Here is a 27,580-nt window from a genome sequence, read left to right on the forward strand (position 1 = left end):
CCGATTCTTATACATATTATATTCCCCCCCCCCCCCCCAAACAAAAAATATTATTTACTTCTTAGGAATATCATTGATCTTTTAGCCCTAATGGTGGCTCGAAATACATTTTTCCTTTATAGAAGAATGTAATTTAAAAAAAAATTAACATTGACAAATGAGTTTCTTATATTAATTTAATATATTTTAATTAGAAAAAAGAAAACCAATTCTCTATAAAAAAAACTTATTTTCGATTCAAATTACCCCAAAGTTTTAAAAAAAATCAATATTTTCTTGTAAATAAACTCAAATTCTCCCAAAGTGTTTGAAAAATTCAATATTCTCAGCCCCAAAAAAACCTAAGGCCGGAATTGCCCCAATTTCCCTAAACACGTTGCCCTTCATATTCCTTGACGCTTCCCCTTGAACGAGTTCTTGTGATTCACGGATGTCCTCCTCCTCATTCTCCACCATTGACACCACATGTCGTCCTCCATCCTTCTACTCTCCAACACAAATCATATGCGACTTGTGATGTGTTCGATCAAAAGCAAGAAAGGAAGAAAAAGGAGGCCATCGTCATCTCCCCTTTATGTATGTACGTGATGCAATCTGAAAATCAGAAAAGATAGAAAAGGAGAATGAGAAGAGATAGAGACAAACGAGGGAGAGAGAGGGAGAAGCAACGAAAATGTTGCTGCCATTATATGTCGATATTTGTAGAGGAAATAAGAGAATAGGTTTGTTTCTACAGATTTTCTGCTTCTTCAACGATTTCCAGTATAGGATTCTTCAATTTGAATTTAACTTCGAGTTTTTTGCTTGATTTCTTGAGCTTTTGTCATGGTTTTCATGGAAATTTAAATACTTTGTGTTCCCTTTTCATGTTTTTCTCGAAAAATGACAATGCTTAGGAAGAGAATGAGTTTTTTTTCAACTCTGTGTTGATTTTAGTAAGTGATTTTTGAAGGGAAGAGAGAGGAATTAGGTCATATTATTCTCTTCTTCAAATGAGGAGAGGTGAAAAATCATACAGGATATCCAAACATAAGGCTATGAACCGTGTTGATCATCTTCAAGGAGTGGAAGAAGTTCATCAGATGCTCAAGGAATGGAAGAAAGAACTTAAAGAACCTTCTCACGCTCCTTCTTTGCAACTAGTATGTTTTTTTTTGATGTTCTTGGATTTAATTAGCAGTTTGAATGTGTGTTTTAATTTGCTTTTGGATTTTTGATGCAGGGTGCAACCTGTTAATTTGAGACCTCCATCAGTCATTGACCCTCTTCCTGTCTTCCTTTTCTTTGAGACCTTGACCCAAGTAAAATTAAGTTGTTAATTTTCGTAGCCCTTTGATTTATTTCTTGAGATCAATTTCTATGTAGACTAATCCTCATTATTTGTCTTCATTGTGTTTAGAGTAAGCACAACAGTTTGATTGTCTCACTAGTTTTTCCCCTAATTTTTAGTTTAAGTATGTAACTATGTCAATCTTTTTTCCCGAAAATAGGAAAGAGTTGGTCTTTCTTTAGTTGAAAATTTATACCATGAAACCTCTCAGTTTGAATCTTTTGTCTAACAATTTTAAGAAATCTTTAATTGCTAATTGTGTTTTGCCTCTCTTGAACCTCATCTGGTGTGCATGAAATGTATTGATAAGAAGATCACAAGGAAATACATTCATAAGAAGCTCACAGACAATATGCAATATTGATTTGGAATATGTGCCTTTATAGAAACTGAGGTCAGTCTGTCTCTCTCTAACATTATGTCGTTTATTAATGTTCTTATTAAGTTTTATCCATGATATAGAATTCAGTATGATATATTTGTTATAGGTATATGTGTTTTTTTGTTTGACCAAGATTTAAAAGAAAGTGATTGCAAAAGAAGAAATGTCCCCAAGGTCAATTATGTGGTGTAAAGGACGTGAACATAAAGAATGAGAATTTAAAGATGCTAATGTTAAGCTCTTGGCGGATAAACTAGTAAGTTCAACAATTTCTTTTATAACTTTAAGTAATATGAATTGTGTAAACTATTATAGGACATTAATTAATCATATTTTGTGTATGGATGGAACATGAAAAGTATATAAAACATGGAAACCTAAACCTTGAACCGGGAACGACTGCCGTGACCTTAGTTTTTAGCAAGGAAAATGATGCTTTTTGAAAGGGTGTTGGCACTTGAGTGACTGACCAGATATTTCTCTGTTCCTCACACTAAAACACCTTGTGAAAGTCGATTCAAAAGTTTGTTTATGTCAACTTCTTTATGCATTACACTTTTATCTTTCATAAACTACCCTACTAAGTTTTTAATGTACTCATTATTGTTTCAATGTTGTTGGTATAGGTACCAAATATGATATCACCTCAAGACCATGAACTTCAAAACTCAAAGAGGCAGAAACCAACTTATATATCATCTGATACCCTTCTCAAGAAGACAAAGAACAGTACCAAGAAGATGAATGGCTAGTTATGTCTAATTTTTGGTTTATGATGTTTTTGCTTTATTTGTCATATTTAAATACTTGCAATTAGTACAATTTTTTTTGTTTTTTTGGTATTTTAATTACGAATTTAATGTACGGATTTGGATTTCAATTATTAATAATATCGAATTTTGAATTTTAATATTGTTTCATATTGTTGGGTTTTGGATACTTTCATTTATATTTTTTTGATGTGTCTACAATATAGACAAAGTAACAATAAAAATTGAATTATTGTAGTTTTAATATAAATTTGGTCATGTTTTATAGTTTTTCAATGTCTCTAAAATTAAACAATGGTGACTTTACATCATTTTTGACATGTGACTAAAGGTTAATAATAGCCATAATCGAAATTAATTATGCGTCTATAATTGTTTTAAAATCATGTTTTTCTAAAGTTTTTGTGACGATAACTTAAATAATAACAATATATAAAAAAAATTCATGTTGCAAATAAATACCATAATTGATTGTTTTCGTGACTAATTATTAGCAAATCGTCACTCATGAAATTAATTACATGTGACCATTTAGTGAACATGGTCTTGTTCATCGTAATTACATGTTTGCAAAAGATACCCAATAGTCTTAATAAACTTTAAATTGTGTGACAATATATTAGTAAAAAACCACACTAAAACAACATGCATGTCGCAAGTTAGTGATATACAGTCACTACAATTACTAAATAAATGTGTTTACTGACGGTTTAAGGCCACAATATTGGATAAAATGATTGATTTTAGCAACAAAATTCCATACCTAATAGCCACACTTTTATAATACGGCCACATGTTTTTATATCATACGGACACTATATTTTAAAGTGACCATAAGACTCATACGATGACGTCACCTTCCGTCACACTTTCAGTGAAAAAATAAAATGTCACTATACGCATATGGTCACACTTTTATGGTGTGTCCGTATGTAATTTTTGTACTAGTGTATATACATGCTCATGTTGGTTTTGATTCTAGATCTGAACACAAGCATGGATCGAATCAATCATTTTGTACTCCAAGAACTTGTTTATCTATTTCATATGGAAATTAATAAATAGTAAGCCACAACTCTTGTTTAATCCCTAAATGCTCCGATTGCAATATTTTAGAAATCTGATTCTTATAAGTTATACCCCTAGCATGATGAGCTCAAGCACCATGTGGGAGGCCACCTTTAGTCAACATATTAGTTATGTTAACTTTAGTGTCAAATTTTATATCTTCAAATCACCTATTTCTTTGATCTTGGACAAATTTGAGAACGTATCTAGATCTTATCCTAAATCAATCTAACCATTAGTGTTAGATGCTTTTTGTAACTTAAAATGTAACTCTAATGTAAAATTATTTACAATGATACCATTCAAACTAAACATTTGATTGTTATAATACACAAGGAGCTCCCATTTATCGACTCTCCATGTCCTCATCCTTGTATTGCAACAATGGCGACCTTTGTGTCGAGGATGACTCCAAGTTTATAACTTCATCTTTCACCAAATCTTCTTTCGATTTTCCCCACATCACTGTATAGAACCCAATCGATATTATCGTTGCACCAATCACACTGCATAAAGACACCGGTTAGTGCCAATTCTTTCTCTCTCTTCATAATGACACCAACAACACTTAAAAACGTATACACCACCCTGGTGTCCTCACCAACCAGTCTCACAACCAACATTAAGAAGGTAAATCACAGTACAACAAAACATATAATATATATTTAGCAGATTCAAGTAAGGGACATATTACCTTCCAAGGTAGAGGTCATCGCCAAGAAACATGACACCCAATGCAACTGCTATAGCAATTGACAACGGTTTAAACATGGCCACAAATAATGGCCCTTTTAAACGCAACGCCCACGTATGAACACTATTGTTTAAGCACGAACCAAGAACACCCTAAATAATTCAAAAACCCAACAAAAACTTGTTTAGACATCGATAAAATCGATCATAAAACCATGAACATTGATCATATGTGGTGCTCACCGAGCACAAAATTGAGGCCAATGCTATATCGGGCTTGAGCTTCCATGAACTTGAATCTGGTTGTGTCAAAGCCCCTATTATTGCAGCCAAAATGCTTACAATTAAGTTGTAAAAGAACACCACTGTTAATTCTGCTGGATACTCCTTCATGATTTGTGTCTACATACATCAAACAATTGTATTAAATCATTAATCGAGTTACTCACATAAAGATATGCAAAAAGGGCCTAGGCCCGAATAAGAAAAACCAGCCCAAATTTCTAATAAGCATTTTATACGAACAATAACATGTGCACTAGTACCTGTACGATGTACCACAATGGGACCAAGATGTACTCCGAGGTTAAAAAAAGACCACCGAGAGCCCAGTTTGGTTGTGAAGAAGTTAAGGAAACAGTTGGCGATTGAGAAGGTGAAGGTGCAAGACTCCAAATAAGCTTCGGACCTTTGTAAAGTGTGACAACAAATGCACCTGTTACAGAAACAATTGTGCCACAAAACTTTGCACGAGTGCTTTTTTTCGTAAAAGATAGTGTCTCCATCCTGTAGTTTGGCCATGAAAACGAAGTGGGTCATGACTGTGTGTAAACCCATCAACTAGAGAAGATAGAAAAAGACACCCCGCCCACTTGATAGTAGGAAAGTACCATTTATATTAGAAATCTAGTAATGGGTCGAGAATCGAGACAAGTTATTTTTTTTATTTTTTCCCCATTAGTTTTCGCTTTCATTCTTCTAATTAGGACTTCTCTGATTGCGACATTGATCACTATAGGAAATTTGTGTTTAGGACCATTTCTGTGAGAACCCACGTTAATTTTATGAAAAATTGGATGCGTTTCTGAACACTTATTTTTCGAACCAAAACTAAAATGAAAATAGAAAAAATGAAATAAAATATTTTACATTAATTTTCGTCTATTTTATCAAAAAAAAAAAATAAATAAATAAGAAAAAGGAAATAACATAATTTTATAGATATTTCGTCATGGCAATTACCTTTATTTATTTCGTAATGACTAGGAATTCTTATAACATATGCAATTAAAGTACAAAAAAATTGACATAAAGGTTCTTAAAGAACAAAATTTAGTTTCATTCTTTTTATGAAAATGCATCATCATTTTGTAGTAACATAATTATTCACAAAATCTGACTAATTTCCCAACACAATTACAAAGCACTATTTTCTTTTTTATTTATTAATAAAATTTCAATGCCTTCGTGAGGTGGACCGTTTATAAAGCCATTTATTGTGATATATATATATATATATATATATATATATATATATATATATATATATATATATATATATATATATATATATATATATATATATATTCAAATGTAATCAATTTATTAAATAAAAGTATAAAACCCTCCATTTAAATTAATTTGAAAATTATAAAATGATTATAAATTTAATTAAAATAATTGAATCCAAACGAAAAAAATAAGTTACGTATCGAGGGGAGCGAACCTGAATATGACTGCAAGGATGAAGGTAAAAGCAGGAACAAGATTGCTAATGGCGGAAGCAAGCGTCGGAGAACTATAAATTATTCCGGTATACCCCATGATCTGCGACGTACACCTATTCATAAACAGATTCAGTTTAATCCATCTTCACACTTAGTTATCATCATCGATCAATGATCAAAGAAACAAACGATATACCCAATGATTCCCAATAGCCCGATTTTGCTTACAATCGAAAAATTCACCGGAGGAAGCACCCTTGATCTGTTTTTCATCAAAAATTTACGAAAACCCATTACTACCACACCAAAATCTGTTGGAAATTGACGCAAAATCGTATGAAACAGATGAAATACCTGGTGGAGAAGAAGGGTGCTGGAAGGAGGAGGAAGGCAGCGATGGCGTAGGAGTAAACGATGAAAACATGGTAACTCATTCCTCGGAGTGTGGCGGCTTTGTACAAGGTGTTGAGGCCGACGTTGGTGCACTCCATGGTGACCATGGCAGCAAACGGTAGGACCTCCTTGTAACAGTAGTATCTGCCGTCGCCGGCCATGTTTTCCGGTGAGTGTGTGTTTGGGTAGAGAAAAGGCTAGAGAGCATGATTGATGCATATTGCTGAGTTTAATAAAGAAGCAGAACAAGTGAAGCTTACGTAAGGTATGACAAGTTGACAACTATTTCCTTATTGGACAAACAGTTGACATTATTTAATGTAATGTAATAATGTTTTACAAAGTAATTATAACAATTGTCATAAGACAAAGGGTGTGTTCGGCAAAATTAGCTGGTAGCGGGTAGCTTGTAGCGGGTGGCGGGTAGCTTGTAGCTTGTAGCGTTTTGTTAAACGCTACATGAAGTAGCTTTTAGATTTGGAGCGTTTTGTTTAAACTAAACGCTAGAAGCTTATAGTGTCAAACAAGACTTTCTGTTCAAAACAAAACGTTTTGTCAAACGCTAGAAGCTAGAAGCTCTCAAAAGCTTCCAAACGCTCCGTGCCGAACACGCTCATAGACTAAATGCTGGTTGACCAAAGGAAGAGTTTGCGACTGACTAGTTTATCATCTACTTTTCCGTATCCTTACATAAATGGGGATAGGCTTTGTAAAAATTCATATGTCCCACGTTTTGAACCAATTTTAATTTATTTTATCTTTTAACTCATTTTATTAAAAAAAAGGAAAATAACTAAATCCCACCCCACCCCCAATAAAAGCATACCTTTCATTTTTCAGATTGCCACCACCTCCCTCCACTCATCTCCACCGACATCTTCATCGCAAATCCAAACCCCTCACCCTCTTCCCTTCCGACATCGTTGCTCTTCTCCGTTTGTAAACACAACCTAAAACGTCCTAACCTATCGTTGGTGCCCATTATCTCCGGTTCAAAAAACACATTTGGCAACTCAATTTGAAAGTTATCGACCGTAGATATGACTTATTAATGGGTTCACATACAAAACAAAAGGTCAAAGAAAACATAGGAGAGATAGACTCGTGAATCATGATTAGTAACAAGGGATCATTCAATTGAATTTGAAATTTTCATGTTGGTAAGTAGCAATTGTTTCATCAACAGTCATTAAAACTAATATGAGCTATTAGATTTCATGTGGTATGTGATCCAAGGGTGGTCTTCGATTGACATTAGCTTCAGTAGGGATCTATTATCACAACTAAAGAAACGAAACGACATCAATCACTTTTTTTAAGGGCGCTCCGACGGTCAAGTTAGTAAGGGTGAGGTGAATGTATGGTGGACGTGATGTGTGTACCTAAGGCATGTTGCCTTTTTTTTATAGTAAGGGTTGGTGAGATGCCTTTTAGGGGACAAGGAGAAAAATTCTAACATAGGACAAGGACACCTATTAGTCAACCTGATCCTCTTCCCTTCTTCTTCTTTCTTATTGGTGTAAAAAGAATATTGATAGTTGCACGAGCACTACTCCTGTAGTTTTGTCGTATGAGGACGTTGCTTTTTTCATAAGGAGATTGGTCCGTTGATGTGCATCCATCTTAGTGTGGGATGGTTGTCATGAAGGCATGGCTGCTTAGCAGCAAAGATGTTGGATAGACTGGTTATCATGAAAGCATGGCCGCTTGGTAGGAAAGTTGCAGGACAGACTGCCTGTCAAGAGTAGTAACAACTTGACGACACTAATACCGTAAAGACGTTGAGTATGGTTAGATTCATGGTATATTCTAAGGATACACAATCAAAGTTGGTGTGGGATCATCAAAATTATGTGTTAACACTGCTGTCGCGTACGATTTAAGCAAATAAATTATCACTGTTGGTTGCACTAACGGATAGCACAGGGAAGCAAGGTCGAATCCTCAGGGACACAACTTAATGGTCAATGTCTTTTTGCGTAAGGCACATACTAGTCATTAAAAAAGAAAAATATAAAAGGGAGTTTTTGATTTAAAACTAACACTAAAACTTGTAGTGAAATTAACTAAACGAAATCAGTAATAAAACCAAATTCAGCTATGATGCGACTTTCCTAATGTTGCAATCAGCCCAGATCTGGTTACTCAGAATGCGTTATATCTAAGCTGGTACTGGGAAAAACTAACAAACTCTAATATAATCTCTTTTACCTAGTTAAATTAACCAAAACAAGCTCTTCAGCTAACCCTAATTTTTTTATTATCCAATTAAACAAGCTCTTAATTAAGATCAGAAAAGTTACATTAAGTTCTGTGTAAAATTCCCAGCAATACCCAATACTTCTTACAAGCTTGGAAGCGTAAAAGTATGAAATTTTAGTTTATATTAGAGTTAAATCCCAACACGAAACCAATCTGATACTTGTTACTTATTACCAGTTGACAAGAAGAATTATGTATTCTTTTAACTGATTAACTGGAATAATTAAACCCTAGCTAGGTGATCAGACTAACAAGAATTAAAAATCAAACATTCATTAAGTTAAAAACTGAAACAAGTAGATAGAAGCACACAATGAAAACCAAATCTGATAACTGATCACACGAAAAGTATTAGTCTGATGCAAAACTGAAAAAACTAGGTTTTTAGCCAAACATGGCTAAAATCTGATAAAAACTTGTAAAAAAACATTAAACTACTGGATCTTACTAAACTAACTGAGAGACACGATCTACAATCTTCAGATCTTCAGAAATCACTGAAATCAGAGAGAAAACGCCTTAGAAATCGTCTTTTTCATCGTCTGGAGCTTCAGGAATCGGCCAACCTTCAATCTGATCAGAGTGGCGTCCTATATATACAAGACAGAGTCTTTAATAGCAAGAAACCTAAAAATTCAATCGAATTTTTGGGTCACACGATCGAATTTTTCAGGTTTTGATCGAATTTTGTATTTTTTGATTTTCAGGACTTTTTGAACTGCGAAGTGTTAATTCGATCAAATTTCAAGGAATAATGCGATCGAATTTTTGCGTTTCCTGATTTTTTCATAAACACAAACGTCATCCTAAATTTTGTCTAGTTTCCGGAACATTTTGATTTTTGTCAATCGGAGTTACGAGTCATGAGATATGGTCAAAATACTGACAGGGGGTCAAAGCTGCCGACAACATCCTTTAGGCTTTAGAATGTAGTAATCTATCTTCGTAAGATCAATTCGATCGAATTTTCTTGACCAAAACAACTTCCGAGCATTCCTCATAATCCTTCTTAAGTTCTAAGCTCCATTTAACTCCAATTCTCCATCAAACGCATCCAAAGCTGCTCCCAAAGTACTACTCCACTCGAGTTATCTAAAAATGACATAAAAACGCTAGCAGTACGAGAATTCTAACGAATGACATGAGCTGAACAATATTTAAACTAATGACATGAAAATATGTAAAATATGATGCTAAATGATAATAAAAGCTACCCTAAAAGATGTATAAAATGACAACTATCAAATATCCCCAAGCTTGAACCTTACTTGCCCTTAATTAATAAAAAGATTAAACATTGTAAGTGAAATGGAAAGATGTAGATGACATAAAAAGAACTTAGAACAAAACAAAGGAAACTAAAAACTTGAGCTAAAAAATACTTCACTCTTTTTTTTTTCAAATGATCAGACTTAACACCGAGGCAAGATCCAATGGAATCACTACCTAGACGATCATCACAATACCTTCCATCTTTCACAAATTTCCAAATTCAGGAAGAAGCTTGACAATGTGAACCAATAAACCAATTACAACTTGTAACATCCCAAAAATCACAACAAATTTAATCTTTTAAAAACAAACCATAGTAAAAAAAATGTTTACAAAATCATTGTTTGTCCATATCAGAGTATCCTAAAATCATAAAGCCATAAACAGAGGATGTGTACAGTCACGCCTTCACCTTTCCACAATTATCAGAAGTACCTAAAGCAACAACTAAAATCCGTAAGCCAAATATTAGTGAGTTTTCCCCAAAGTACCACCACATACAACATATCAAACAACCGCATGCATAACCGAGCCTTCAGCCTAACTGGACCACCTCGTAGGGCCTACAACCTATCTGGACAGCTCCGGAGCCTTCGACACGTCTGGACCTCCTCGTAGGGCCTATAGCCTATCCAGACTGCTCGTCGGGCCTTCGGTCTGACTGGACCTTCTCCCGGGGCCTACAGTCTATTCGGACTGCCCTGGGTATCTTGGCCTTCAGCACAAAACAGGACCGCCTCAACCCAACCAACCATAATATGTCGACATACACATAACAAATAAACATATAACTAGGCATCAGAGAAACAGACAGATTCACAGATCACTACCGCATGCTAACATTCTATATATCAGGATACCGATCTAACAGTCTTCCTCACCTCACAACCTAACGAAGAAAACTGATCAATACTTTGTTCCTGAATACCGGCTCCACCCAAGCCCTAAATGTCAAAACATTTCCCATTAATAAAATAATCACAATTTCCTAAATTAACCTTGGTCAAACTTGGTTAAAGCTAACTAGTCAACTGATTCAACCCATCCGAGTTAACTTAGCCGAATCGATACAGAACACGGAGTGTACTCCGAAGGTACGCTGGGCGTACTCAGGCCTTGACCGAATTCGGGATGGTTGACCTCATACGTGCTGCGTACTCCAGATATGCAGGGCGTACGCCTAGACCTCTCAATTCTCCATTAAGATCTTAATGCCTTAAGTTCTAACATCCATCTTTCAGATCCAAGGCCAAAATACTGCTAGGAGTCATAAAGTTTCCAACTTTATGACTTTGAATGCCCATTAAGTGCTTAACTCAACATCTTAATGCATTAAGACCTTCTAAGGAATGAATGGAGTGAAACTAACCCCCAATACTATATTTTTATGACTTAAGACCCCTCCAAAGGTCTGAAAGGATGACTTATTGGGTCAAGAACATGCTATGCTCAAGAAACACCACATTTGGGACAAAAAGAACCTAAAATCAAGCCCAAAACAAGATCTAAATGAAACTTCACCGAGTTCAGAACTTTATACTTCCAAGTGATGCCAAATGATGGTGTGTTTCTGGATCTAAAGTGCTTCACTCTTCTAAGATGGTCTCTACTTCCTTCCTCGTTCTTCAAAGGCACAACACACACACAAGCTTACAAATGCTTCACAAGATGGATTAGGGTTGCAAGGACGTTTGAAAGGATGGAGGCTTATGGAAGGAGCCAAGGTTGGGAGTTAATGATGAATAAATAGGGTCCAAAACCTAAAGATTAGGGTTTGGAACTTCACCGCGTATGTCCTGCGTACACAAAGTGTACGCCCAACGTACGTGGCTCCACCCCAACAATCCAAAAGTGGCAATAACAGCCCCTCCCATCCACAAGTCTTACATTATAAGGACCAAATGCAATAAATCTCAATATAAGGGTTAAAATGAAAGTACCTCAAAACAAGATGTTACACAAATTTTATTTAAAATTTATACCTTAACTAGCCTTGCAATAGAAAATAACACATTTTAGAATTTCATGTTCTCGTGTCTAGATAATTAAGAACCAGGCTCGAAGCATTCTTAAGAACCCATCACGTCAAATTAGGTTTTGCTAAAGCAGTAGGCCACACACATAGGGCCCAGCTCCTATGCTTTCACTTTTTTGAGAGCAACAAATATCATATCACATAGTTCTTCATTCACGCTAGATTTGACTTTGAGATGGCTTCTGAACTGACTGAACTTGATTTGTATCTTTTTCCTTCGACTTTAAGTTCTGCAATCGTATTTTTGAGTTTCTTGATATTTCTTTATTTAAGTGCTTGAACTTTGACTCGGGTATCGGATATGACCGTTGGTACCCTTCCATTGTTTTTGACTATGTGGATATGATATAAGGGCTTTTCAAGCAACGTTCTTTTTAAACATTCCAAAATAAATAATTTTGAATTGTTATTACCGCCCACACAATATTTCGGTACGCCATTTTTTTATTTTTTATAGCTGGCGTCTTAGCTCACGGTGTTTTGTGACTACTAGTTATGAGAACTATTACTGAACTTACCACTATCGATTTGATCATTTCGGCCTTTGATATTCCGTTTATACACAGCTATCGAATGCAAGAATGTCATCAAAACATGTAACTTTTTTTTAAGATTTTTTTATGTATATGTGTGCAGAAATTAAAAATAAAAATCTTTTTGGTTTTTTTATGAATGAAGTAAAGTAAAAACATAAACATAAAATATTTTTGGACTTTTTCAATTTTTTTAAAATGTAAATGCAATGCCAAAATAAAATGCAAAAAGGAAAATTGAATTTAAAATTTTAACTGGAAAACTAAAAAATTTAAAAAATTTAACAAAAAATGCAAAATTTTTACATTAACCCCATCCCTAAACTTAAAATGATGCGTTGTCCTCAATGATCAGGGAGGAATGAACAGCTCAATAAGGCATATGAAAGCAAAAGGGTGCAGCTAGGAAAGAATGTACCTGATAAGTGTGTAGAAATTTTGATTTTGATGAAGATTTTGGCGGAAAATCTGAATTTCAGCAAATTTGAAGATCCTCTTATTTCCCCAAGCTTGCTTGGAACTACAACCATATTCTTTATTGAAAGACGAAAAATAAACTAAAACTATGTGGGTTGCCTCCCGGAAAGCCACCGTTTTTTAAATTCGTTGGCTCGATTTTGCCCAACCAAATTTGCTAACTGGTTAATGTGGGGCTTCTCTTCAGCTCAATCTTTTTCTTTGTCACTTCAGATCCCTTCAGATATGGCAAGATTGGTGGATCTGGAACTTGTGCAGCGAACTGGAAAGACTTCAGATTTTTATCAGATAAGTTTTTCTTCAGATTTTTAAATCTCTTTCTTTTTATGATCCTCTTCTTTCCAGCAATCTCATCCTTCTCTTCAGATTTTCTACTTTTCAAAATTGTATTAAAAATCACCACTCCCACATTTTATTTTTCCAATAGCATTTTTAATTTCAGTGTTTTCTCTGATTTTTCCTCAATAGAAATCACCTTCTCCTCTTCTTCCCCAAGCTTATTTTCTTCCAGCTCCTTTAATGTGTTATCAGATAAATTTCCAGTCTAAAAATCTTTCTTGCATAGAAACATTAGAAAACCCATAACAGTCCTCAGATAAAGGACTGCTGGTGCCCAAATAATTAATAAAAAATTTATCAGAACTAAAATCAACATCATTTATTTTAAACTTAACCACTTCCTCGTCAAACTCCATTGAAATTGTGCCATTAAAAACATTTGTTTTTGTTTTTGCAGTTTTCATGAATGGTCTGCCTAAAATAATAGAGTTTCTATCTGATATGTCCAAATTACCCATGTCTAAAATATAAAAATTGGCGGGAAAGATCAAATCCTTCACTTGGACAAGAACGTCCTCCAGTATACCTTTTGGGTATATAGTCGAGTGGCCAGCCAACTAGATAATAGTCATGGTCTTTTTAAAAGTTTCCAATTTTAATTTTTCAAAAACAGAAAAGTGGAGGACATTTACTGAAGCTCGTAGGTCAAGCGCGAATTTTCGAAAATTAAGGTCACCCAATTTACAAGGAATCGAGAAAACTCCCGAATCCTTGCACTTTAGAGGTAAACCCTTTTGCAAAATAGCTGAAATGTTTTCACTAACTTTTAATGTTTCGTTAGTTTTAAATTTTTTTCTTTGAAACACATAATTTGTTTAAAATTTTGGCATAATGAGGGATGTGTTTTATAACATCTAAATGATGGGTTTTAGGCATAACAAAACAAACTTAAAACTCTTAAGTGTGCATGCAACCTAAAACAAGATCTATGTTTTCACTATTGAACCTATAACTATGAACATCAAGTAAGAACCCTAGGTAATTTTCGAAAATTACTAAAGAAGAAGGTTTAGGGTTACATACCTTTTAGTTGTTATGGTAAACAACTAGAAATCCTATTGTTGATCTTTTGGAAGCAAGCACCACAAGCGTCATTCCTCTAATGGCTCACACCCAAGCTAGCAAGAGGAAAACTATAGAGAGATGAGAAGAGAGCCATAATTTCGTTCAAGGCTTGTAGAGGGAAGGGATGGACGAAATCAAGGGCTAGGGAGGCCTTTATATAGACGAGGAATCTTGGGTCCAAAGCTAGGGTTTAAAGGATAATCCCTATATTCCCTTGCTTGGTGACCAAACAGCCTAATCCCTTATCCAAAGGGCCTTGGACAAACATTCTAGGCCTTCCCTAGAAGTTTTTGTCCACCTCATCTAATGAGTTTCTAGAGCCTTCCTTCATCAACTTTTAATAAATAACCAAACAGTCCCTACACTTTTAATTAACACAATTAATTCCAATTAACTTCTGATTAATTATTAATTAAATCATATGATATCTAATTATTATATTATTTTCATAATACATTAATAAACCATTTATATAATTTATTATTCACATAATAAATTAATCTTTCTCTCTAAAAGTCATATTGTCTAATTGCTAGGTTTAAGGGCAACCCAAAAGGATTGTGCTACTATCAATTCAAGTATATATTAATTTTAGTTCTGGGCTTCGACACCTAATCCAATAGTCTCCCACTTGGATAAGTCTATAACTATAACTGCCAATATAACTTCTGAATCGATCAACAAATTGTAGCTTCCAAAAGCCGTTGTCGAGCTCTGACCCAGTCATCTACGAATCCTAAGATAAGTGATCATATAATCATCCGTTCTACAAGATATCATTCAGACATGAGACGTGGAACATAATCAATCTCATTTTCCAATACTTTTTTTTCCTGATTTCTGATTTGTAATGATATAGAACTTTTAATCGAACAGTAACACACTATTCCAAGTCATTTCCAAATTTGGGGCGGTGACCTGAAGATCGGGTATCATAAGGCCTAGGGCCTTTGGAAAAAAGAGATTTAGACCCATTTGGGTGTGGGTAATGTAATTTAGATGATCCCGGAGTTCAGTTTGTGTTTTGGAGCCAATGGGTTTATCGGTAAAGTGTCAGTTCAGGATTTTATGGAAATTAGATTTTAGTTTGGGAAGTTTTAAGGAAAGTATGAGTTGATAGAAGCGTAGAGCTTCTCGTCACGTTTCCGTGGATATAAGGATCGTCAGAAACGAACTTAGATCGAAGAAATTATGGCCTTCAGAAGTTTGTTGGCTTAGGGTTAAACCGAGTACGCGGGGCATACACAAGTGTACGCATGGCGTACTTGTGTTAAGTCCAGTATGTGGGGCGTACATTGGTGTATGCTGGGCATACTAAGCATAATGATCGCAGGTGCTTAAGGGAGTACACAGGGCGTACTCCAGTTAGACCCAGACCCTAGTTTTGGGTCTTGGACCCTATTTAAGCTCCTTAACTCACCACCAAACCCTATTATCTTCAGCCTCCATCCCTCTAAACCATAGAAACGAATCCCTAGCCCCCATTTGAGGTGGTATTTCATGCTTTTTGGTGTTCATAGAAGAAGAAGGAACTTCTTGGAGAAGTGTGGGATTGCTTGAAGCTTTTGGATCTAGGCTTGTTGCATCTTGATCTCCCTTTTGGAGGTATAAAGTTTCTATCTTGATGACTCTAGGTGTTAGATCTAGTTTAAGGAGTATTTTGGGTTCACTTTGGTCCATAAAGTCATCCTTGTGAGTATAAGCTACTCCAAGAGCTTAGAATGTTGGATCTTGGCCTTTAGGAGATCCATTGTCAATAAAAATGTCATCTTGATGAGTTATTTTGGACCATGCATGAGTTTGGATAGCTATTATCGATGTTATTAAGGATTTGGTCCAATAAAGCCATGCAAAGGAGTAAAGTTTCCAAAATTACGTGTTAAGACATCTCATCAGGGCCATATCCAAGTTTGGAAGTCATTGTCTTAACAATTAAGAGCTTAATATGGATTTTTGGTCCCTGATGAGTACGATGGGCGTATGCAGGAAGTACGCTCAGCGTAATGAAGGTTTGATGCATTAATATCTTGTACTATGTGCTTCGAGGGAGAGTACGCGGGGCGTATTCCCCAGTATGTCTTTTTGGGATTTTTGAAGTTTGGGCCTTGTTGGGCCAATTGACTTCTGGCTTTGGGCCATGGTTAGACTGTGGGCTTTCTTGGTGTTGGTCTCATGATAGTTTTTGGGCCTAATTAAAAAGTTGGGCCATATTGGGCTTTGGGTTGCATTTTGGGTTTTGGGATTTTTGTGCATTTTGGTTGGGCCGTAGTTTTTGGGATAAGTAAGAAAAGGGTAAAATGGTCTTTTACCCTTTAGGAAGTTGGTTGATGGAGTGAGCCTTAGATTTTGGGTTATCGGGTTAATTATTCATTAAGATTATATTATTGTCAATTGGCGCGAGGTTATCTGGTTCAGCGACCCGAGAAGTTATTTGATTATCAGCGGATCGAGGTGAGTCTCGTCACTATACTCATGGGTCGAAGGAACCAATGTCGGCCCACTAGGTTCTGTTATGCTAGTTGTCTTTGTGATTCTTGCATGGAATGTTGGCTAGGCCCATTTATATGTTGGGTTAGACCCATTGTATGTCGGGTTAGGCCCATTTGTATGTTGGGCTAGGCCTACGGATCAGGAGGGGCTAGGCCCATTGTATGTTATGTAAGTGCTAACTCTCTTTATGACTTTTGCATTTGTATGATCTGGCTAGGCCCATTAGATTGGCATTATGGTGGGTTCGGCCCAATATACGGGATGGGACTAATGTGAGGGCTAGGCCCAATGATATGTATGGTATGCGGTATTTTGAGGAACTTAGTAAGCATTGTTCTTACAATTTTATGGTTATGTTTTCAGGTACTTCTGGTTCCAAAGGGAGGGGCCCAGCTTGATCGCAGCGCTTCCACCCATGTTTCTGCATTATGATGATTTTGGGATTGTACTCTGATAACTGTTTTCTTATAAAGTACTTTTGAATATTCAGAAAAAGGATATTGAATGTTGACTTAAAGATAATTAATGTTTTGGTTGAATTAAAAAATGAAATTTTTACCTCATAATTTCGGGACGTTACAAGTTTGTATCAGAGCCTTGGTTTGAGGGATTCAGGCACACTCTCGGGTGTGACTGAACTCAAGCTGAGGAACTAGTGATTTTTCTCGAAAAGAAAACGAATTTCTGAAAAGATTTTTGCAAAAGGGAAGAAATTTCTAAAAGGAGTTTTGTAAGACAAAGGGGGGTGTGAAGCGTGCAATCGGCCGAGCATAAGTAAGTGATTCCCAGAATACCCATACATGTTTGTTATGATTATATATTATGAGAATCGCATGCTAGGATAAGGCTGGGGATACTTTCAGGAATTGCATGATAGATTGGCCTAATATGTGATGCCTTGTAGCCTAGGAAGCATTGGATGTTATGCTAGATTGTGAATATGTATTGGTATCAGTATTGTTATATGCCATTTTGCATGTTATATATCATCAAGAATTGTTATATGCCATTTTGCATGCCAAGAGTCATTATAGGGTCGTATCTTGTTGAGCGGGTTTCAGATTGTTCGGTTGTTGTTCTGGTTCTTTGATGGGGTCAATTTAGGGGCATCCTTGGAAGGTCTATGGTCGGATTAGCTGGTTAGTTCTCTAATGAAGTAAGAGTTCAGTCATGTTAGCATTTGTTCTGGTAGGATCGGCAGTCGTCCATGGAAGAGCCTTTGGGTTTAATCACTACCATTGCTAGGGAAGGAGCGGTAGCAAGAAGATGGTAATGGTAGTCGCCTGATGATTTTTGGTCACTGGAAGTGCCAAGGGAATTTTATACTCACAAGGGTTGAATATGGTTAGTATTTAGAGATCCTTCTGAGGACGGGAAGTTAAAGTGAATATTCGCCAGTTCAGTGCAAGGGTTATGGTCTTTTTCACCAACATAAAGGACTTAAGGAGGTGGTGTTGTATCATAGGAAGCGATTGGGGTTGTCAGATTTGCTGAGGTTTCGGGGAGTTTTCATCTGAATTACAAGAGTTTGAGCGGTCATCAGGATTGGCTAGTAATAGAACGCTAGTATTGGTAAGCGCATGTCGTCGGCAGTTCGAATTATAAGGAGGTAAGATGGGGTGGGAATCCATCAAATTTTGTGGATTGGGAGAGCTTCGACAAATCCAAGTGGGGGAGAATCGTTCAGGTTTCCGAGAGCTGAATCAAATGTGAAAGTAGGGTGAGTTTCACATTCCATTCGGGAAGGAAGACGACTCAAATGGCCATCTGGATTGAAGTTGTGTAAGTTGCGAGTTCAGGAAACTTCCAACAACTGGTTGGCGTCTTTTTTGTGATGGTTATCAGGCATGTGGATGGACCCAGGTTAAGGGTTGTGTTAGAGCCTCGCTGCTCGTTCTTATTTGATGAAGGATTTGGGGTTCGAAGCATGACTCGACCACCTGATTTGGATTCAGTCGGATGCGAGTTCGACGCAGGATGATTGTGGTTGATATGGTAGAGGTGTGGTAAGACCATGGGGGCTGGCCATGGCGAGATATACGTGTGGTAAGACTGCGGGTTGGCCGTAGCATTCATTGGATTGACATATAGTATGGAAGTGTTGTAAGACTGCTGGGTGGTCGTAGCATTCACCAGGATATCAGGCAGTTGTGAAAAATTGATGTAAGTATGCGATGAGATCGTAGCATTCACCAGATTGAGGTAGACCATCATTGGGGCGGTCGAGAGTATAAAGTAGGATCAGCTCATGGCTTGGGCAAGGCATGCGGTGGGGTCGGAGAGCATCTTTCTGTTATGAGAAGATGACCATTGGGGTCCGAAGCGAGGTTGGGCATGTGTAGCTTTCGATGGGGTGAGACCCGTGGGCGTGGCCCTTTCGTTGGTATAGATTGGGTGAGACCCATGGGCGAGGACTGTATGATTATGGCAATGCAGGTGGGACCTGGTAGAGACCGGTTGGGTCAAGGAAATTGGATTATGGCTTTAGTAGGATGATTATGCGGCCAGGGAGTGGCATAGTGTGACAACCCGAAACTTTTATCTTGCACACTTAGTCAATTCAATCAAAGTTAAACATGTTTTGTCGACTTCTGGCACTGTTTGAGGGTTCGTTTAAGTGTTCTAAGCTTAAGTACAGCTGGGAACGAGAGTAGGAATGAGCAGCAAGTCGTTTAGAGGCTAAACCGGGCCATACACCCTATTGGGAGGTGTGTACGGCCGTACACATGGGTGTGCGGCCGCACACCCACCCTCCAACCGTACACCCTCCTCTATATAAAGGAGGAGACCCCTTCACTCATCCCTTTCCTTTGGCTGCACTCTACTTTCTCTCACTACTTTCTCTCTCTAAAAACTTCATCCAAGAACACTCTAAAGGCCTCAAAAACGTGAACTACTTCATCATTCAGCTTGTTATATTGGTAAAACACTTGAATCTAAGCCTCAAACTCATAGTGTTCTTCGTGTTCTTCATCCCTTGAAGGTGTACGGCCGCACACCTTCATGAGGTGGCCACACACACCTTAAGGACTCTCCAAAGTGAAGAGTTTGGCCTCCATTTGCTAGTTGGACTTGGTATTAGCACTAGAACACCTCAAAATCGATATTTCGGGCACAAATGAGGAGTGTACGGTCGCACACCCCTATGTACGGCTGCACACCCCCTCTGTACGGCCGCACACTCCCATGTGCGACCGCACATAGGCCTGGCCGCACACCCTGGCCGTACACCTGGCCGCACACACATAAAAGTCGAGTTTGGTGGCCTTACACTCAAATCTAAGGCCCTACACTCATTTAGGGACTTCAGTAGGTGTTTGTAACACTTAATTCTAAGTGTTTTCATGTCCCTAAGGCGTGTCCATGTGTCCATTAGTGGTTATATACCCTAAGTGTATTCATATGTGTTATTACATGTAGAATAGGATTCGTTTGTGCCCAAGGCTCCAATTGACACCCGGTGATCCTATATCGACCTTTCATTCGAGTTACTCACTGCAGGTGAGTTCATACCCCTACGCTTTTTCCGAGTTTTTCATGTTTTCATGGGGGGGATACAAGTAAAAGTACAAGGAAACTTGTGTTCAAGTATATTATTTTGTTAAAATAATTATATGTTCAGTATGCTTTTAACACAGAAAACAGTTTTAACAAACGATTAAGAAATCAACTCGTAGAAACAGTTTTCAAAACTATAGCAAGGAACTTGTGAATCTTGTCATAAAATGTGATATTTTGCAAAGGATTCATATAAAACATAAACATGATTTTCAGTATTATTACTTGTAAATTTGTTAGGCTAAGTTTTGAGACACGTCCTTGGTAACACTCCACCGGATACGAGAGTGTAGGACTAACCCTCGTAACCAGAATCTCTTGGAGGGAGAGCGTGACTATTGTGTATAGATCTATATGGGACTGACTATCCCGCACCTTCGCTGCTAGCTACAGCGGGACCGTTAGGTTCAGGGGTGACAAATTCATAAAAAGATACTGGCCCCCGGTACGTGCCATATCCAGTCTAAGTACGGTTATGACACTCACAACTTAGGTAACGAGAATTTAGTTTTGTAATAATGAAACAAGTGAACTAACCTCAAAGTAATAGCCGATTTGATTACTAGAGGGTATTAGTAATACCCTTAGGATCTAGTTCACTACCTATTTTATTTAGTTTTATTTATGTAATAAGGCTAATATACCTCTCTGGGTGTAACTAGGGCTTTTAAAAGAAAACTGCTTTTCGAGTATGGTAGATACTTGCACACGTCAGTTTAGAACGGAAAATCAATCATCAACCTTTAGGGAAAATATAGGATTTTCCCGGGATAACCCGGCCATTTAAAAACAGGATTGGTCAACATGAAACCAATGGATATTCATACTCCTTCCACGACTCCTTGGATTGTACATATTTTGTATGAATCGGGAAGTCATGGAAGGAATGGGTTTTCAAATACGTTTTTCATAAGAAAATATAGGATTTTCTTGAGGAACACTTTTCAAAAGGATTCAAAGAACTCTTTTCCACCAAAACTAAATGCTTATGAACTCACCAGCTTTATGCTGATATTCTTTCAAAACTGCTTGTATTCTCAGGGAATTAGTAGACAGGTACTTCCAAGAGTTCGGAGAAGTCGAAGTGTTAGAGACGCGTCTCTCCATTTTACTTTTGATATGAACAAAACTATGTATTAAACAATGTAAACCTTTTTCATATATGTATTCAATGTCTGGTTGTGTTACTATGCTTGCTATGATACAATTGTTGTGATACTACGCATGACGTCCTCCACCCTGGAACGATTCCGCCATCACGGTTTCGGTGTGTGACAGATTGGTATCAGAGCCCTTGTTTATAGCGAACTAAGTATACCGAACCTTACATGGTATACAACTATAAATACTAAGGGGCCTAAGTGCTCTAAACTAAAAGTATACTTTCAAAAATACAAGTATTTTTATAAAAGTATATAAGTGTACCTGAGTATCAGAATCCGTGTCGTAAGTAGACGAAACAAAATATTTGGATGTTGGATACTGCGGTTAAACCTGGGCAGTTATGTAATCATGACTAGGATCAATATAGCCTGATCAACTATATTCATTCGAGACATGACCAACATGTGCTTGGGAGTGACTATGGTGTTACAGCAAGTCTAAAACTTACCTAGATACTAGAGGAGTTCTAGAGCCAAACATAAGGATTAAAATACTATAGGAGTATTTTAGGATGCTATAAAGACTAAGCCGAAAACTTACCCAAGGATCCATCCTTCAAGAATCAAGCATGTAGCCATGATACATTGGAAGTATTATTAGATTCAATGCCTATTAACTATTCCTTTACCATCACCGTGCGTAGACAGCATGGCTGGATTCCATCTCCCTGGCGACCGTACTTTCCCAACCAAGGAGATGACGGATGGATCGAGCCAGAGCCATAAGGAAACCATGAAATTCCTTTGGACGATGGCTTTGCCGAACCATTCCCTGAAGAGACTGACTCGGAACCCAAAGTCGAGAACCTACCTCAAGTGACCCTAATACCAAATCCTAACCCTCAAGTTGGATTCCAAGGTCCAACGCTCATGTGGGTCAGGAGTTTGAATAGGTGGAGCCACGAGCAAGACCAACCCCTCCCATACGACAGAAACCGCAACTTCTACAATCTGAACGAGGGAGGCCCCGCAGACAGGGCCCTTCTAATCCTGACACGCCGAGTGGCTCGCAATGTGGAGCTAGGTATGGCAACCCTTCAGCGAGCAGTGGAGCTCAAAGCTGATTCGGACACCAGCACAGACCGCATCCGTCGCTTTGAGATTGCTCATGCGAGGGCCGCAGGGAACAATGAAGCTCTGCAGCGAGAGTTAACTACAACCCGAGCCGAGGTCATAGAGCTCCGAGCCCATCAGTCAGAGTATGAGAGACGCCTGCATGATGTGGAGCACCAGCTGGCCGAATTAAGGTTTCACCTGAGGAGTGCCCGTCGCCAATAGAGGAATACCCTCCTCATTCTTCCTTTTTGGTCTAAGGAATAACCTTCATATCTATGTTCTGAGTAGCTCTTTTCCGTAAAAATCTCTGTCTTTCATATCGTCAAAAATTTCTCTTTGTTATTAGGACTTAGACCTATTGTTAGGTCATGAGTTCCGAAATATGTAATCTCAGTTTCAGTTATGACGACAACAATCGTATTTCAGTTAAAGCATGTATCATAGGATGTGCTCATACCTTAGACGATCATTCCTTTTCCCCATCGATTTCATATCAGTCTCCATGAAAAGCTTCAATGTTCTAATCGGCATAGGACGAATGAGTCTCCCATCGTGTCGATGTCCTTTGCTTTGAGAAAGAGATTCGTCTCAATCTTCCTTCTGACGGAGTCCTTGCTGGTTTCAGTGATAAGTCTGTTCGAACCTTAGTATCATTTCATGCGTCAAAGCCTAGGAGCATCTACGGAAGGAATGCTATGTATTCCTGGCTCATGTTGTCAATGAGACGCAAAAAGTTAAAGACCTCGAGAGCGTCTCCGAAGTCTACAAATTTCCTGATGGCCTCCCAAAGACATTCCAGGGACTCCTCCCGAGCGTCAAATTGGATCCCGTATCGACTTGATTTCCGGAGCTACTCTTATAGCTAACCCTCTAGATCGCCTGGGGCTGGAGAAAATGGGAGAGTTACTCAGCCAGTCCGATGAGCTGAGCAGCCAGGAGTTCATAAATTTATTGTATGTGAACTTTGTTGTGTTCAAATCTTTTCTATTCTTGCCAGGACCACATCATGGGGATGTGGGTTGAATCAATGAGAGTCAGATAGCAAAACGAGAAAACTCAATGCATAGATAAACATCTAGGATATATTCAGGGGCAACCATTGTTGCTTACAAATTTCCTTTCTTGACATGTAGCAGATCATTCCTCCAAAGAAACGTAACCAACCCACCGGTAAGACACCAATCCTTCAGATGGATTCAGCTACGTTCCAAGCTACTATCACAGCAGCTGTAACAGTCGCCCTAGCTGTCCTTAACGCTAACAACACCAATGCAGTTGGAGGTGTTAATAGCAGTCCAAACCCTGGTGTTAACCAGCCTCAAGAACGAGTGCCAACTGGAAAGGACACCCTTGATCCCCAACCTAACATCCTGAAGCGAAAGTTCAAAGGAAGCTGTTCAACCCAAGGACCTACTGAAAGGCAACGAATTGGGACGGTCAATACCCCAGTCAGTACTACTATTCCAACCCCAACCACATCCTACTTGGGAAATCTCCCGCACTACAACAAATGCAACTACCATCATCATGGAGTCTGTCCAGTGCTGCATTGCACCAGATGCAACAGGAAGGGGCACACCTCCAGCAGATGTAGGACCCTAGTCGAGTTTGTCCCTCTGAATGCCAATGTTGGGGCTAGACCAACCTGTTACCTCTGTGGTAGTGTAGGACATTTCAAAAGAAATTGTCCAAGGACTAGGGATGGCAAAGAAGCTCGCTTCGCGAAGACCCCGACTCAACATATCCCTTCCACTATCGATGCTAGCATAGTTCAAGTGTGCAGTGTATGTGGCGAAATGGGACATTTCAAAAGAGACTGCCCAACAGAGAAGAACGACGAGGAGACAGAAGGAGCCTGACCTCAGAAGAAGGGAAGCATCAAGAACCCTATAGTGTTTTGGGTATGTTTTCAAAACCTCCATAATTATTCATAATCATGATTTCTTTCCCCGACCAAATTTAATCACGACGTACTCTTAAAAATTAATTCCCTAAGGGGTAAATTATGGTAGCCTAGTGTATACATTAGAGTCAGTTGTGATTATACATGACTTGTATACGCCAAGCAATCATAGGAAAATCTAGTGAGAACCATTCCATCGAGAGCCCATAGTTTCAAAACATCTGGACCCTCGCATTAGTAAGTACCCACCAAGTCCAAATCAAACGCAGATAATACCAGAGACGTTCATTTAGGGATGTCAATGTGCTAGCAAAACGATCCTCCCGAACTAACTTGACGCGCGAATTCTACGACACCATCCTGTCTAGCTTGACTGAGTCTATGTTATACCAAACCCTTTTGTCTTAAATCGTTCGATCGCGAAACTCTCGTCGCTCGTGACGACAACTAGATGCGAACTTCGAAAAAAAAAATTCATGTCTCTTTGAAACCTGAAAGTATTCATATGAAGAGTATCATCCTCAAGGAGAAGGACAAAGTAAGGAAACCATCCGGACAATTGAAGATGCGTCGTAGGACACACATCTACTCTTAATTAAACTTCTTGCAACAACGACGACCTTTCCAGTAGCAAGGCTGCGCTGTTCGAAGCCCTCTACAGCCATAAGTACAGACCCCATCTGTGCTGGGCTGAGATGGGCGATACGCAAATAGTCAAGATGTCAAGTCCCCGACGGCACTCGCACGAGTTCTGAAATTGTCCAAGAAACGACTTAAAGGATCGTACGAGAGAGCTACGTTGATGAGAGACAAAAACCATTGGAGTTCCAGATTGGTGGGCGTGTCTTTTGCAGGTCTCACCCTGGAAAGGCCTGATACGTTTCAGAAAGCGTAGAAAGCTAAACTCAAGTTACACCGAGAACTCCAGTTACACCGAGAACTCAGCAAAGTCCATCCCGTCTTCCTCGTGTCGAACCCAAAGGAAGTGTCTGTCCGACAAGGCACTTGCGATTTCCTCTCGACAACCGCGAGTTAGACGAGATTCCTAAGAACCTTAAGTAACTCCATCTTTTCTAAGACCATGAGTTATATTCTTGAATTTCGGGACGAAATTCCCTCTAACGGGGGGATGATGTGACAACCCGAAACTTTATCTTGCACACTTAGTCAATTCAATCAAAGTGAAACATGTTTTGTTGACTTCTGGCACTGTTTGAGGGTTTGTTTAAGTGTTCTAAGCTTAAGTATAGCTGGGAACGAGAGTAGGAATGAGCAGCAAGTCGTTTAGAGGCTAAACCGGGCCATACACCCTCTTGGGAGGTGTGTACGACCGTACACATGGGTGTGCGGCCACACACCCACCCTCCAAGCATACACCCTCCTCTATATAAAGGAGGAGACCCCTTCACTCATCCCTTTCCTTTGGCTGCACTCTACTTTCTCTCACTACTTTCTCTCTCTAAAAACTTCATCCAAGAACACTCTAAAGGCCTCAAAAACATGAACTACTTCATCATTCAGCTTGTTATATTGGTAAAACACTTGAGTCTAAGCCTAAAACTCATAGTGTTCTTCGTGTTCTTCATCCCCTGAAGGTGTACGGCCGCACACCTTCATGAGGTGGCCACACACACCTTAAGGACTCTCCAAAGTGAAGAGTTTGGCCTCCATTTGCTAGTTGGACTTGGTATTAGCACTAGAACACCTCAAAATCGACATTTCGGGCACAAATAAGGAGTGTACGGTCGCACACCCCTGTGTACGGCTGCACACCCCCTCTGTACGGCCGCACACTCCCATGTACGACCGCACACAGGCCTGGCCGCACACCCTGGCCGTACACCTGGCCGCACACACATAAAAGTCGAGTTTGGTGGCCTTACACTCAAATCTAAGGCCCTACACTCATTCAAGGACTTCAGTAGGTGTTTGTAACACTTAATTCTAAGTGTTTTCATGTCCCTAAGGCGTGTCCATATGTCCATTAGTGGTTATATACCCTAAGTGTATTCATATGTGTTATTACATGTAAAATAGGATTCGTTTGTGCCCAAGGCTCCAATTGACACCCGGCGATCCTATATCGACCTTTCATTCGAGTTACTCACTGCAGGTGAGTTCATACCCCTACGCTTTTTCCGAGTTTTTCATGTTTTCAGGGGGGGGATACAAGCAAAAGTACAAGGAAACTTGTGTTCAAGTATATTATTTTGTTAAAATAATTATATGTTCAATATGCTTTTAACACAGAAAACAGTTTTACCAAACGATTAAGAAATCAACTCGTAGAAACAGTTTTCAAAACTATAGCAAGGAACTTGTGAATCTTGTCATAAAATGTGATATTCTGCAAAGGATTCATATAAAACATAAACAGGATTTTCAGTATTATTACTTGTAAATTTGTTAGGCTAAGTTTTGAGACACGTCCTTGGTAACACTCCACCGGATACGAGAGTGTAGGACTAACCCTTGTAACCAGAATCTCTTGGAGGGAGAGCGTGACTATTGTGTATAGATCTATGGGACTGACTATCCCGCACCTTCGCTGCTAGCTACAGCGGGACCGTTAGGTTTAGGGGTGACAAAGTCATAAAAAGATACTGGCCCCCGGTACGTGCCATATCCAGTCTAAGTACGGTTATGACACTCACAACTTAGGTAACGAGAATTTACTTTTGTAATAATGAAACAAGTGAACTAACCTCAAAGTAATAACCGATTTGATTACTAGAGGGTATTAGTAATACCCTTAGGATCTAGTTCACTACCTATTTTATTTAGTTTTATTTATGTAATAAGGCTAATATACCTCTCTGGGTGTAACCAGCGCTTTTAAAAGAAAACTGCTTTTCGAGTATGGTAGATACTTGCACACCTCAGTTTAGAACGGAAAATCAATCATCAACCTTTAGGGAAAATATAGGATTTTCCCGGGATAACCCGGCCATTTAAAAACAGGATTGGTCAACATGAAACCAATGGATATTCATACTCCTTCCACGACTCCTTGGATTGTACATATCTCGTATGAATCGGGAAGTCATGGAAGGAATGGGTTTTC

The 27,580-nt window shown here is 38.4% G+C and overlaps 1 protein-coding gene and 2 long non-coding RNA genes across 3 annotated transcripts; 2 read left to right on the top strand and 1 right to left on the bottom strand.

Moving 5' to 3' along the window:
* Nucleotides 1-436: 436 nt before the first annotated feature.
* On the top strand, nt 437-1,431 carry LOC145162924 (uncharacterized). Its single transcript, XR_013739439.1, has 3 exons — nt 437-722; nt 953-1,142; nt 1,223-1,431. It is a non-coding gene; the product is annotated as an uncharacterized LOC145162924 (long non-coding RNA).
* Nucleotides 1,432-1,634: 203 nt separating this feature from the next.
* LOC145163247 (uncharacterized) lies at nt 1,635-2,443 on the top strand. The gene is made up of 3 exons (XR_013739674.1): nt 1,635-1,724; nt 1,819-1,968; nt 2,339-2,443. It is a non-coding gene; the product is annotated as an uncharacterized LOC145163247 (long non-coding RNA).
* A 1,356-nt stretch (nt 2,444-3,799) lies between these two features.
* On the bottom strand, nt 3,800-6,581 carry LOC145167150 (WAT1-related protein At3g28050-like). Its single transcript, XM_079086250.1, has 7 exons — nt 6,325-6,581; nt 6,167-6,232; nt 5,970-6,083; nt 4,789-5,029; nt 4,487-4,645; nt 4,245-4,396; nt 3,800-4,056 (listed from the first exon to the last, which is right to left on the bottom strand). Exons 1-7 carry the CDS (start codon nt 6,522-6,524, stop codon nt 3,897-3,899), a joined length of 1,092 nt encoding a protein of 363 aa, XP_078942376.1. The 5' UTR covers nt 6,525-6,581; the 3' UTR covers nt 3,800-3,896.
* Between the last annotated feature and the right edge of the window lie 20,999 nt (nt 6,582-27,580).

This window comes from Lactuca virosa, chromosome 3, assembly GCF_052849685.1.
Source record: "Lactuca virosa cultivar CGN04683 chromosome 3, Lactuca_virosa_CGN04683_v6, whole genome shotgun sequence".
Taxonomy (NCBI): Eukaryota; Viridiplantae; Streptophyta; class Magnoliopsida; order Asterales; family Asteraceae; genus Lactuca; species Lactuca virosa.

Excerpts from the sequence above, each read along its gene's own strand:
- LOC145167150 (XM_079086250.1), bottom strand. The coding sequence starts at position 6,524 with ATGGCCGGCGACGGCAGATACTACTGTTACAAGGAGGTCCTACCGTTT. Across the intron at positions 4,646-4,788 it reads CATTGTGGTACATCGTACAG|ACACAAATCATGAAGGAGTA; the intron begins GTACTAGTGCAC and ends TGATGTATGTAG. Across the intron at positions 4,057-4,244 it reads GATGACCTCTACCTTGGAAG|TGTGATTGGTGCAACGATAA; the intron begins GTAATATGTCCC and ends GTCTTTATGCAG.